At 32.7% G+C, this 15173-nt stretch overlaps 1 protein-coding gene and 1 pseudogene across 1 annotated transcript; both read left to right on the top strand.

The window, feature by feature from the left end:
* The first annotated feature begins 7770 nt into the window (after positions 1–7770).
* On the top strand, positions 7771–9583 carry LOC18595164 (berberine bridge enzyme-like 21). Its single transcript, XM_018123928.2, has one exon. The coding sequence runs from the start codon at positions 7843–7845 to the stop codon at positions 9436–9438; it is 1596 nt and encodes a 531-aa protein (XP_017979417.1). The 5' UTR covers positions 7771–7842; the 3' UTR covers positions 9439–9583.
* A 2467-nt stretch (positions 9584–12050) lies between these two features.
* LOC18595165 (splicing factor Cactin pseudogene) lies at positions 12051–14086 on the top strand (annotated as a pseudogene).
* The last annotated feature ends 1087 nt before the right edge of the window (positions 14087–15173 follow it).

The following is a 15173-nucleotide window of genomic DNA, read 5'->3' on the forward strand; positions in this document are numbered from 1 at the left end:
GGTTGATAAATGATAATCATTTACATTCATCATGTGGTTTCAGGATTTTCATAGTTCTATATTTATAAATGAATACACACAAATATACATAAACACATATATGATTTTAACTAGATGTCTAATCAACCTAGTGCAGTAGCAGTCGGGTGAAGTGAAATTTAAAATGTTTATCTATTTTAAGAAGATTTTTTTTTTGTATTTTGTACTTTTCAAATAATTAGCAAAGAACATAATAGTGTTGTTTTTCAGGACTGCAATGTATAGAAGGCCAATATTAAAAATTCAAAATCTTCATTCACACACAGCTGCACAAGAGATGCAGCCCATAGGAAGATAAAATGAATTGACAAAAATCTACTATACAAATAGAAATGGACCAAGTTGGCAGAAATTGATCAAAAGGTGATGTGGCATGGTGGATGAGGTTTGCTTGCTACTTGCTAGTAACCATGACCACCACAGAAGTCAGCCTGGCTGCAAACACAGTAAGACTCTAAGAGCAACATCATCAACAGAATAGTTGAAAGGGCACTTAGCAGCAGCTGGTGGAGCTTCAGGCTTTGGTGGTGAGGCAGGTTTGGTGGTTTCAGGGTCAAGTTTATCAGTAGATGCCATGGTTTTTTAACTTGGGATGAGCCTTGTCAATACTCTGCCCACAAATGGCAACTCTCCTGGTTTGCAGCTAGCAGGCGCTGGAGCGTAATGAAAGCTGAAGAAATGGCTTATGATGAGTTCTGGTGGGCTTCGGTGGGCTACTCTAATAGCCTCCTGGCATTCAATTTAATGATCCAAATGCATTGGTAGAGTATAGAGTATGGTTGCAAAGAACTTGGTCATCATAGTTAAGAAATTAATGCAAATCAATGCTCAACAAAGGAACCAGAAATTGAGTTTTTGGCAGCCCAAAGTTGGCTACCTATCAACCAGACCATAGCATTTCGGACTCTTTTCACTTCTCAAACCTTGAGTTGGGCCTGACTTGAGTGCAGGTTTTGAGTCCAAGTTTGCTCTGAGTACATTATTTTATTAATAAATAATATATTTTTATTTTATTTTAGTTTTTTAATATATTTTAAAATATTAAAGTATTAATATTAAATAATATTTTACTTTTTATTTAATAAAATAATAATTAAAACACTCGAATCAAGCCATGCTCAAGGAGTCAATAGTGTAAAAAGAAAGACATGATAGACCCAGCTCGATCCACGGACACGTCCTGACATGCAAGTGTTTTAAATTTACCTTTTGATACATAAAATTATTTTCTTAATAAATAATATATTTTATTTATTTTAATTGTCAAATATACTTTACAATAATAAAATATTAATTAAAAATAATATTTTATTATTTTAAAAAAATATATTTACATGAACGAGCCAGGTCGAACTCATGCTTAATAGCTTGAAAGGGACGGCTCAATAGGTCGAATCCAATCCGCAAAAGTGGTTTAAACTTACATTTTGATATATAAAAATAATTCTAAAAATTAACACTATAATTTCAATAAAATACTTATAAATCAAACATTGTAATAATATCTTCCTAATATTTTAATTCACATATTCTCATTTCTATCACACACTATGATATTATTTACTCAATAATTTGGTATATAATCAACCAAACACAAGGATCCAAAAGAAATGATTTATATATTTTAGCATGAGGTATTTAACTCAAAATATAATAAGCCAAGTCACTAATGTCCCTTCGGTAAGTATGAAATAATATATATAAAAAAAAAGTTGACTTAATCTATAAACATACAAACACACACATATAAATAAAACCTAATATATTTTTTACTATTATATATGCATATGAAAAGTAAATAAAAAGAGTTAATAAATGACAATATGTAGGGGTCACAAAACATAATGAACTTTTTCTTTTTGTTTGATCAAATGGTTATGTTAAAAATCAAAAGGTAACCAGTGAAACTTGAACATCAGATTAATAAAAACTTAGAAGTTAATTAAAGTTAATTAAAGGTATCATGAAAAAACTTATAAGATGTTGAAGTAAAATTGAGAAATAAAAAAAAGAACCTCGAAAACATAATTCGGAAAATACATCTTGGGTAAGAGAAAGAAAGGGAAGACCGTGGAAACAATGGCCGGTAGTTAAAGAAATTGACAACCTATGCTATGGGGAGGTTAATACTATGGCAGACTTCACTAGCTAGGCTTGGTACTGATCGTAATGGTGTGCTTTTGGTTGGTGATAGATTCTGTTTCCATGGTTTCTTTATCAGTTATGGCCTTTATCAAGATTATATATGTGAGTCAGAATCTGGTGTGTATGTGTGTGTGTGTTCTCTTATTAGTTGAGGAGTTGTTTCTGGTCTATGTATGCCTCTGGCTGGATGGTGCTCCTTCGTTCAGCAGGTTGGCTTTTTTTTTTTTCTTGGCTATATTCAAGATGATGTAAACTTTATTATCTATCAATAAATGACAAGATTTTACTCTGCAACGAAAAAAAGAAGTCTTTTCCTATTTCAAACAATTGAGAATCATATGCCCTAAACCTAAGAGTAGAGCTAATCAATTTTTGTTAGAGGTCAAAAATAGCGGAATAAGAATTAAAAATTTTAAGAAACTAATATATTGAATTTAATTAATAATCAAATGATTCATAATAAAAAATAATTTTTTATAACATTTAAATCAAGAAAAAAAGACTTACAATAGTTTTTTAAGAAAATTATGTTTGACTATGTTTCCTAGATTTAAAACAATAAATTATTTGACTCTAATATTGAAAAGCATTCATTTCTTTAAGATTGAATCTTGGATGTTTTGATTCACATTATTTTTATTTATGAGTTGAAGCATTGAGGCTTGGTGGCTCAAGTGTAAAAAAATCATTTGGATTATTTGTATTTTTTCTTTTAAAAAATTTACCAACTATTTTCAACTTACTCATACTCTAAATCAAACCTGAAAATAAATTAATACAATCAACATCCAATATTTTTATTTTATTTCTATTGAAACTTATAATACTAACTATAAAACTATATGTATAAAATATAAATAGTTAAATACAATATTCAAGATTAATAATTTCTTCTTATATAATTAGGATTGCTTAAAAATTATATGCTCAAGATAATTTTCATTTAACTAAATATAGAACGTAAAGCACATAAAAAATATATACTCAAGATAATTTTCTTTTATATAATCAGGATTAATTAAAAATAATATATTGATGAAATTTTAAGCAACAATGCAACATTACAATTTTTATTTAAAAATTATATAACAATTAATTAATTTTTAAGAGATTAAAATTATAAAAAATAAAATTATATAAATCTACAATTTATATACATAAAATGCTTGCATCATAGTTAAGAAATTAATTACACATTTTAGGCAGCCCAGATTTGATTACCAATACTGTCAGGATCACTAGACAGGTGGCACCACATAATTGGTCACACCATCTTGACCATAGGTGCCAATAGCTTTTGAGCCAACTCATCATACATGTCGACACACATCTCTAAAATTGAGCAGCGTGCCCATTTATTGAAATCCAAACAATTACCAGAGTCGAAGAGCGTTAAATATATCACACGCAAAAGTCAAAATTGAACATTCAAACACCCTTATAGGCAACTAGGCTTGCATGGAGGAACACACTTATAGGTTCCGTGGGGTGAACATTCACACTAACACTAGGGAAAAGGACATCCAACTATATTAGGTAAAGGACCACTTGATCCCGGATTTATTCTTATTTCTCGACTTGTGCACATTATCCTTGTGCAAAGATCATGTTAAGCTTCTCGTATCATCTTAATTTTATCAGTATCTTCAAAACGAAAGATATTATATTTATTTCTCTTTTATTCTATTTTTTCTTTTCTTAACTTGAATATTGGATTGAATTAAGTATCCAAGAGGAAATCACAAATATCCACAGCACCAAGCGGTACTCAGTACCAATATCGACAGCACCTATTGTTGCTTTCTAACTCATGTCTAAGTAGCAGTTGAATTAGTCTACCCTTCCAATGCTTAAAATTTCAAACTTCTTCTACCAAAAATCTTAAGAAAGAGAGGATGTGATTTATAAGATGGAGATTTTGGAGGAGACTTGCTGCAGCATCTTTTTCTCATGAGGAATAAATTCATTAAGTTGCTTCTTCTTTTTTTAAAAAAATGACAACAAGGTAGGTAAGGTATTGAGAATTGGTGGATGCTGCGTGATGAGGTGGGATCTATTAAGATTGTGCTTTCCAAATGTGTTGTATTGGAGATTCAAATTTGACTGAATTACTTATAATTAGAGAAACTTTTGTTGTTATTCTGCTTTCAAATGGATATATTCATACTTTTTAATGATTGAAAATGATTTTTCTAATGTCATCGATTGAGTTTTAATTTCTTACGCAACTCCGTGGAGACTACAAAAATTTATTTTGTATATTGTTTCTGTCAATAAAAATCCTTTGGAAAATGAAAAATGATAGAGTGATGTCAAGTAGTTTAATAATGTAATATTAATAGATTCGTTCGTTAATGATTTGGCAGATGATTTTGTCAATTTTTTTTTTTTGTGCTGAAAATTCGCGTAGGGCCCAGCTACCTTGTAAATATTTTATTAATAATCGAAAGAATTAAGTACATTAGGGAGGTAGACATAAACCGAACCTCCAAAATTACATGAGATTGAAGAAAATGTGGAAAAATACCTAGAAAGAAAGGTTTCATTTTATGTGCATATTTCTGAATGCAAACATAAAATTCCAACGCTTTCGTATTACAAGAGTCTAAATTATCATTATAACAAATAGAGCAAAAATAAATTAGGAGTACTACTCTTTTACCTTTATTTAAAATGAATATAAGGTAAATTAGTTCTATCTAATCTAATCATTCCTCTAAGCTCACCTTCAGCTTGTGAAAATACATGCAGATTCTGGTGTGTATGCCGTTGATTGGAGAGATGGTCAGCAACTTGGTTTCCTTCTCTATGAATGTGTGAAATCCGATAAAAGATGACACTCAAGTAGTTTTGGATAGAAGCCAACAAATATCGAGTCTGGGAGGAGCGTTTATGTCACTCAAGTATCATTTGCACAATTACCTTTGCATCCATTTCGATCCAAAACTCTAGATATATTGTACTCAATACATAAAAGTAGACCTCGATGTAATGCCATTAGTTCTGTCTGTAAAAGATGATTTTGTCCAAATTGATGTTTATCGATAACACAAATCTAAACGCATGATTTGTTGATAGTAATTAGCTAGAGTTTGGCTGGTTAGCTTTAAAGTTTTACTTTTGATTTGGTGCATTTGAACGGTTTAAAGTAATCTTATTTTCGTAGAACTCAAACCTAACCAAAAGTATTGTTGTCAACTGTGCCTTCCAACCCATTAGTTTGGTGAGAGTCTTCATTTTGTTGTCAGGAAAAGCATCAAGAGACGTGCATGTTTTTCATTATGTTGTCTCATTGTAGACTGAACGGAGCAGTAGACTTTTCATTTCTTCATTCTCTTTTCTGACAAGTTCTTCTTTTTTTTCCCCTATGTTCAAACTATTAAAATCAAGGGTCTCTATCTCATGTTTAATTTTCTTCCACTAATTTCTCAATTAATTTGGTGTTTCTAACAAGTATTTATTTTTAAAATATCATGTTAAAAGGAGGAAATGATAAAAATCATGAACAATGACTCGAAATTTGAATTTGATAACTTTTTATTACGTTAACTGTTTATCAAAAAAGATATTCATATTTTCTAATCTTAATCTTATTTTTAAGTACAAATTAAATAGACATATATAGTTAAACTTCTATAAATTAATACTCTTGTGATCATGAAAATTTATTAATTAATCGATATATTATTTAATTAATAAATTAATAATTTATTAATTTATACATCAATTAAGCTTTTTTGATGCTTAATTGATGTATCAATTAGTTGTTTAGCATCACCCTTAGTATTGGAGCCTTAATCGCAAAAAAATACACTCAAAGTAATAATCACATTACATAATTTTCTTTTACAATACAATAACATTATAACAGAGCTTTTTAATGCATTAAAAAAGGTTAGAAATTATGTCCATGGAAATATCAATTTTAAAAGGAAACAGGTAACATTTGAGTCATATGGTACAAATGCTTATTAATTGAGTTATGTATATATATAATTTTAATATATAAGAAGATTTTTAATTTATATATCAAGTAGAACCTATATGTTTTTTTTTAAATATATTATTTGATAAATTTAACGAATTATTAATTTGTCACATTGATCTCAAGTCATGGTCAATCAAAAATATTATTTAATAAAAATTATTAATTTATCGAGTATTAATTTATAAAGATTATGCTATATATATAATTGAAACATGATATATACTTGACTTAATTGTAAATATATGTATTTTGTTGTCGTGGGTTTGAATTCTCGTTAATATTACAAATCAAAAACATAATATATAATTAAAATAATTTGATTTCACTCGAAATTAGTCAAATTATAATCATTATCTCGTGAACAAATTTAAACCCATGGACATTGACTTTGGATGTGCAAGTGGGATTAGTCTCGGCTATTGTCTTACTTTTCTATTCTCCTTGCTTTTAAACACATAGTTTTCCTCTTTATATTTTTCTTTTTTGTTGAGGTTTGAAAAAGAGCAGAGGAATAGGAACAAGTCTAAATAAAAGTCGTTCTCACTAGAAGCTGACTGCAGGAGGCTTCGCAGGAGCACGTACCATATGGCCAAAATATCCAGAGCCTCAACGTCATTGTAACCACACAATGTTTTTGACCATGTGGCCTTTTGTAAGCACCGTTTTCCTTTCACAGTCTGATCAAATCATATTCATTTAATTACACAATTAACAACAAATCACCCATTTCTTGATTATGGTTAGAATCAAAGTAATTATTCAAACATATCATGCTAATATCTGTATGATATTAGACTTTTTTTTTTGGGTATTACACATGAGAGACTATAGTAGGTTTAAATTTTATAAGGGGAAGTAATTAATTCTACTCTATCCTATAACTCTTGCATTCTTTCATCGTATGTGGGTTTAATCTAATTTCATATTGATTTCTTTATTAATTTTTTTAAAATATACTATATGACATATGTGAAAGTCATTTTATTGTGATGAAAATATGAGTTTATATTTGATTCATTATGAGTGTATAGTTTCTATATATCATCATTTAATCATAAAGTGTGGTTTGATAACATTTGATCTATTGATAATTTATAGATTTATAAATTGATAATACTTTAAATATAAATCCTTAAAATTTACATTTCAAATTATAATCTCAAAACAAAATATTTCCCAAAAAAAAAAGGGAGACAAATCGAATCTACTATAAATATCCAAGCAATGTATGGACACTACCATACCTAGCAGGCCAGGATTTCTTCCTTAAAATTGAATAATCAAAAGGTCATTTTTCCTAATCCAGATTATTATGACGCATATGGAAAAGTACATGGTGAGAATCACCACATCATAATATCTCCCACTAAATTAGAAAAGTAAATTAATCTATGTTCATAGTATAATACTGTGTGCTGCTGACTTGCCAAACATGGATTTAAAAATAATACTATGTTTCATTTTCTGTCTGAATATTTTTCCTTAATGATCTGTCTAGTCATCTGTTAGGCATAATCTATTTTTTTATTTGGTAAAAAGGCCTGTGCCTATTTCAGACTATTAGGAATCATGCATTAAATCATACCATAGATTTTTCCATGCCTTTGAACCTTATAAATCATGGACCAAAGTCTATTCCTTGATCACAAAATCGAACAACCAAAAGCATAATGCCAATTTTGATGGCCCCAAGGCTGCTTCTTCTTTTACTTTTTCTTGTTTCCTTCAACTTTTCCTTGTCATGGGCAGCATCAGATCCTGCTTATCAATCCCTTTTCCAATGCTTAAGCCAATCAATCCCATCCGATAATGTTTCCAGCATACTCTTCTCTAATTCCAACCCTTCCTACGCATCAGTCTTGCAAGCATATATCCGCAACGCTCGTTTCAATACTTCTTCCACGCCCAAACCAGTTATCATCATCACTCCTTTGGAGGAATTCCATGTTTCTGCAGCCGTAATCTGTTCCCAAAAGGTTGGTTTCCGACTCAAAATCCGCAGCGGTGGCCACGACTATGAAGGCTTATCTTATGTTTTCGATGAGCCGTTTTTTGTTCTCGACATGTTTAATCTGCGCTCGATATCTGTTGACATGGCAGACGAATCGGCCTGGGTTGGGACCGGTGCAACACTTGGTGAACTTTACTATAATATTTGGGAGAAGAGCAAAGTCCATGGATTTCCTGGTGGGGTTTGTCCCACTGTCGGCGTTGGTGGGCACTTCAGCGGTGCCGGTTACGGTACCTTGTTAAGGAAATATGGTCTGACAGTGGACCACATTGTGGATGCAAAAATAGTTGATGTTAATGGAAGAATTCTAGACAGAAAAGGCATGGGAGAGGATCTTTTCTGGGCTATAAGAGGCGGGGGAGCGGCCAGTTTTGGTGTGGTTTTAGCCTACAAGATTAAGCTTGTTCCTGTCCCTGAGACGGTTACTGTTTTCAGACTTGAAAGATTATTAGCAGACAATGCCACTGATGTTGCTTTGAAGTGGCAATCTGTTGCTCCAACTACAGATGATAATCTCTTCATGAGGATGCTTTTGCAACCGGCAACGAGGAACAGGCAAAGGACGCTCCGAGTAACGGTTATAGCATTGTATTTGGGGGATGCCAATAGCCTGGTAGCCTTGTTGGGCAAGGAGTTCCCTGAACTGAGTCTGAAGAAAGAGAACTGTACGGAGACGACTTGGATTGACTCGGTTCTTTGGTGGGCTAATTTCGATTTCGGAACATCACCTACGGCTTTACTCGACAGAAACCTGAACGACGCTGATTTCCTGAAGAGGAAGTCAGATTACGTGCAGACTCCAATTCCTAGAGATGGCTTGGAATCGCTGTGGGAAAAGATGATTGAATTGGGAAAAGTCGGGTTGGTTTTCAATGCATACGGAGGGAGAATGAACGAAATCAAGGCTGATGAGACTCCATTCCCTCACCGTGCCGGGAATTTGTACAAGATCCAGTATTCAGTAAACTGGGACGAACCTGGAAACGAGGCAGAAAAGAACTACACAACTCAATCAAGGACACTTCACGATTTCATGACTCAATTCGTGTCCAAGAATCCAAGGAGTGCTTATTTGAATTATAGGGACATTGACATTGGTGTCGCTGAGAATTGGACCGTCGAGGAGGGCAAAGTTTACGGGGAGAGTTATTTTAATGACAACTATGAGAGACTGGTCGATGTGAAGACTGCCGTTGATCCCAAGAATTTCTTCAGAAACGAACAAAGCATCCCTCCTCGCACAAGTAGGTCATAGAAGAAAAATTACATTGTCAATGATTATACCTTAGCTTTTAGTGAGAATATAGCCGACGGGTTGAGGATAGATCATAATTCATCATTCTTGCTATGATTGTGACAAAATTATAATTGGTTATTTTCTAGTCATACTTATCTTTTAATTTCCAGTTTGTTCCTTCTTTTCTTTCTTGCTTGATGGACGGTGATCTGCCATTGACATTGAAGGTGAAAATCAGACCCGTTAAACAAAGCTAAGACATTGCACCATTCTCTACCTTGGTCAGCTATTACTAGTCTCGAGTCATCCCCGTCACCCAAGGCTTAAATGCCGGCCTGGCCCAGGTGAAATTGTAAAGAAGCTTCAATCTAGAATACCCAAAAAGTCAGATGACCATTCTAAAGTGACTTTGGAGGAGTCAATCATTGAGTACGAAATGAATATGAACCGCGTATTTCCAGACAGAAACTTGTCCTCGCCTTAACTGTTTCTTTGTAACCTTTTGGACTTTGGGCTGCTTGCCATGTGGGGTTGCTTTGGCAATTGACTGTCGCATCAAGTGATTGCTGATGAAGCCATTAATTTTCCACTTGTCGTGACTTTGGATAATCTTCTTTCCAATCACTCCAAGAATGAATTAAATCAACAAATTTTTAACAGTTACATTTCCTATACAGGCATAAATATATAGAATAAAAATCTTTTTTTGTTATTTAATATTCTGTCTGATTTTTTTTCATAATTTTATCTCACATATCCAATAAAAAAAAAAACCCACCATTACCTGCACATGAGACATGTATCTCTGTCCAAGAAAGGGGCATGCTATTTAATAACTTCGTGTCCGTACCAAATGGATGGTTGGAGATTATTGCCAAAGTAATAAATTTAAAGAAACCGCGTGCAATGTGATGGGATTTATAATTTCTTTTACTTAAATGGAAAAGTCTTTATTAAAAAAGTCTTTAAACTTTTCCACTTTATCTAAATGAGTTTTTTCTTATCAGTTGTACCCGAAACTCTTTACATTTATCACGTAACCTTAATGGTTATTAAGTCTATGATCAATTAGTATTTTTTGTATACCTGAATATTGACACGACCTTTTTTATGCTACAAAATTGGTTAATTGTGAAATTTTTTTCTTTTAAGAAGACATAATTATTTTGTTCAATTAATTTTGTCTTATTAAAAAAGTAATTCATCTATTATTATTGCAAACGATATTAACTGATTATGAGCTTAATATCTGTTAAGGTCACGTGCGTCACGTGATTCACAATGTAAGATGACCTCTAGTTTAGGCAAGTTTATATAATAGGTAATGTATGATATAAAAGAAGTAAGAGTACTTTTTTGTAATGTATTCAATTAAATTATATTATAATATTTGTTTTGTAACAAACCACTGTAATATAATATTACAATGCAATCACATTATAATCTGTGAATATAATATGATTACAGTTCAAAATCAATACAATCAAATTGTATTGCATTTTGTAATATTTTTAAAAATATTTTACCTTTCAACTTTATTATTTTATTAAAGACATTTTACAATATTATAATTTATTTATTTTTATAAATTCAAGAGATGTCTCTTTGTTACTCTTAGTAGCAATGGTAACTATTAATAAAATTTATATTATCTTTTAAAGGAAAAAGAAATTAAATTAAAATATATAATATAGGAAATGATGTTAAAAAATAAAAATAAAATATATAAGATTATAATAAGAAATGAAATAAAATATATGACATTAAAAATATATTTAAGAGATGATATTATATAAAAATTAATAATAAAAAATACAAGTATATTAAATTTATATTTGAGTAAATAGAGATAATTTTAAAAATTGACATTACATTTCTAGTAAAGTATTTGTAAACCAAATATTATAATATTATTTTTTCTTTATTTTAATAATTACTTTACTTATATATCAAATACTAGAATATTATCTTATGTACAATTACATTTTTTTTTTATAATTGAGAGAGGAGATTCAAATCTTACTCTTTTGACAAGAAAGTTATATACTAATTAATAAGTTAAATGCTCGAGTGCGTACAATTACATTTTTTTCAATCATTGTATTGTAAAAAACTAATCACCATCATGGTGTCAGCCGAGGGAAACATGAGCCCATCATCGAAGGCTGGACCTTTTAAGGGTCAGATTCCGCCTTGGAGCACCAGCCCAAGGCCTGTAAATTGGGGCCGAATCTAGCCTAAGCCGATACACTGTCAAGTTTTGGGGTTAAAGTTAGGTTAATAAAAATAGTTTTAAATATCTATAAACAAATTTTATAAATTGTACAAATATTCTGAATAAATGTATAAACGACAGACTAAGATATAAGAATTAGAAATATTCATTATCATTTAAAAAATTATAAAAAAAGCTAAATTTACAAAGATTGTTTCTCTTATAGTTTTGTATAATGTTTTATTATTTTTTATTTTAACTTTTAAATTAATAATAATTTAGTAAAAATATAATAAAAATAAATTTTAAAAACAAAAACCTTGATCACCAAGAGATATCCAAGTTGTGTAAGGAGAAAGACTCTAGCCTTTAAATATTTGTTGATTGATTGATTTATTCTTTCCTTCCCTAAGCCATGGTGAGGAGCGGTCGAAGCAAAAGCAGCCGTCATAGCCATAGTGGTCGTGACTCCGACGACGGTTTTTCCGGTGGAGGCCGCAGTAAGAAGAGGAGGTCTGGTAGAAACATCACAGAAGAGGAAATCGCAGGGTATATGGCCAAGAAAGCTCAAAAGAAAGCGATGCGAGCTGCGAACAAATTGAAAGAGCAAACAGTGTGGGGTTATTCAAATGATTCAAACCCTTTTGGTGATTCCAATCTCAGCGAAAAATTTGTGTGGCGGAAGCAAATCGAGCGTGATATTGCCCAAGGAGTACCGTTGGACAGTTTTTCAGTGAAAGCCGAGAAGAAGAGACAGAAAGAGAGAATGGGTGAGATTGAAAAGGTTAAAAAGAGAAGAGAGGAAATGGCAGTTGAGAGAGCACAACATGAGGAAGAAGTGGCTTTGTTGGCTAGAGAAAGTGCTCGAGCTGAGTTCCAAGATTGGGAGAAGAAAGAGGAGGAGTTTCTTTCTGATCAAAGCAAAATCAGATTAGAGATCAGAATGCGTGAAGGCCGTACAAAGCCTATTGATGTTTTGTCCAAGCACCTTAGTGGCTCAGATAAACCGCCATACATGGTTTTCAAGGGCTTGACAGTCAAAGAGATGGAAGAGCTTCGTGATGACATCATAATACATCTTGATTTGGACAGGGCAACTCCAACACACATAGAGTACTGGGAGGCACTTTTGGTGGTATGTGATTGGGAGTTATCCGAAGCCCGGAAGAAGGATGCACTTGATCAAGCTAGGGTGCGTGGGGAGGAACCTCCAGCTGAGTTGCTGGCTGAGGAAAGACGTGTGCCTTTTAGTATTGAAGCAGATGTCAAGAATCTCTTGGAAGGAAAGACCCATCGTGAGCTGGAGGGATTGCAATCCCAGATTGAGTCACAGATGCGTACTGGCATGGCAAAGGTTGTTGAGTATTGGGAGGCTGTTCTTAAACGCCTTCATATATTCAAAGCAAAGGCCTGTTTGAAGGAAATACATGCTAAAATGCTGAGTACACATTTACAACGCCTTGAGCAACCTTCAGGACTGGAATCTGATCATGGTTTAGGACCTGGAGAGGAGAATAGTGATCATGATGTGAAAGATGCTGAAAGATTTTCGCCACAACCCGTGGAACAAGAGTCTGGATCATTTTCACCCCAACTGTTGCATGGTGATGAAAATCATGAAGAAGCTATTGACCCTGAAGAGGACAGGGTTATACTGGAGCAGCAAAGACGGATACGAGAGGATAACTTTGAGCTAAAAGCCATGAAAGCTATGGGAGCAATGGAGGAGGGAGATGCAGTATTTGGCTCTGGTGCCCAAGTAAACTTGGACTCACAAGTGTATTGGTGGCGTGACAAATACCGACCTAGAAAACCAAAATATTTCAACCGTGTTCACACTGGATATGAGTGGAACAAGTACAACCAGCCCCATTATGATCACGACAATCCACCTCCCAAAATTGTGCTAGGATACAAGTTTAATATCTTCTATCCAGACCTCGTCGACAAGACAAAGGCTCCTGCATATACTATTGAGAAGGATGGAAATAGTTCTGACACATGCATCACAAGGTTCCATGCTGGGCCACCCTACGAGGACATTGCTTTCCGGATTGTAGACAAAGACTGGGAATATTCTCATAAGAAAGGATATAAAGCCACATTCGAACATGGAGTTTTGCATTTATATTTTAACTTCAAGCGCTATCGCTACCGTAGGTGATATATATCTTGTGGTGATAGTTGGCTTGAGTTGTGCTCTATGAATATTGTGGCATCTTGTTATTTGTTACTCCCGACTCAAAAATTAGTTAGTCATAGATTTTCAAACAAGAGGCGAGTAAATTGTTCTTAATTAGAATGCAGCAGCCCTCTTGCAAAGGAGGGGGTGCAATTCACCTGAGATGTTTTTCATTAGGCCACTAGAGGAAACTAATTTAGTTAAATTATTTGGTAAACTCTTGTACTAGGTCAAATGTGCATTAATTTATGCCTTATCCTAATTTAGAACATGTTTGTTGAAAGGCAGATGAGTATTATTGATATACCAGAGCAAAAGCAGAACAATTGGAAAATACATGTGAAGCGACATGTATGCAGGAACATACATGTGAAGCAACTGTCAATACCCAGAAAATCCACAGCATAGCCAGGGGTTTGGCACGAAAACCTTTTACAGAGTTGCCAGAAATTAGACGTTCATGCAAACCTGTACAAAAAACTGAATACAAAAAAACACAAAGACCACCAAGAGAGGCTGATGACAAAGTGCAGATTCCACACACAGCAGCGCAGGACAAAGTGCAGATTACCGTTGTTTCAAAACAGCAGGCTCATCTTCAGAATTCAGCATTCCATATTTTCAAATGATCATTGAGCCTACTTTCTTAGCTCACAGCTCTCCATTTAACTATCCAAATTATATGAATAGAGCATGGTTATTGATACAAAAGTATGTTATTAGGTTACTTGCACATTAAGTTTGGAAAGATTATTTTCATAATTATTTTTCTTTAATTATCTTTTACCTTACTTGTATTTCAAGAAAGTTTAAATTATGTTATTTTCTTATTTATTTATTTAGTAGTTGTAATAATCCAGTATGAGAATGTTAAAAGATTCTTTTTCTTAAAAATAGTTATATAAAACCTTTTTGACTTAATTGTTAAATACATTCAAATTGAGAATTAATAAAGAATAATTTCGTCAGTAATCAGGAGTGCTTACTTTCTTTATGCTCTTTTCAGAAGAGTAAGAGATTTTAATTATTTTTGGTTTGACCAACCAAAGTGAGATTTTGGTCATTATTCACCTTGGTGCTAAGATTGGTGTTCACCATAGTAGGGTTTATAACCTCGTCATGATTGATGTCTTCACAATGCCTATGGGAGAATCATTGTTTGTTGCATAGTTTGGGTTTGTTGTCAGGTCTCGACTCTCCTTGTTTGGGTAATTTTGTTTGTTATTGTTCTGTCATCATTTTTTTTGCATCACCACATCATCATCACCATGTCCTCGCCATACCACCATTGCCATAATTATTGTTTTTATATGAGCCAAAAATATGCCACAAAGACGCTATAATCGTCAAAGAGTT

The sequence above is a fragment of the Theobroma cacao genome, chromosome 6 (assembly GCF_053813885.1).
Source record: "Theobroma cacao isolate CCN51 chromosome 6, ASM5381388v1, whole genome shotgun sequence".
In the NCBI taxonomy this organism is placed as follows: Eukaryota; Viridiplantae; Streptophyta; class Magnoliopsida; order Malvales; family Malvaceae; genus Theobroma; species Theobroma cacao.

Coding starts and splice junctions, on each gene's coding strand:
- LOC18595164 (XM_018123928.2), top strand. CDS start 7,843: ATGCCAATTTTGATGGCCCCAAGGCTGCTTCTTCTTTTACTTTTTCTT.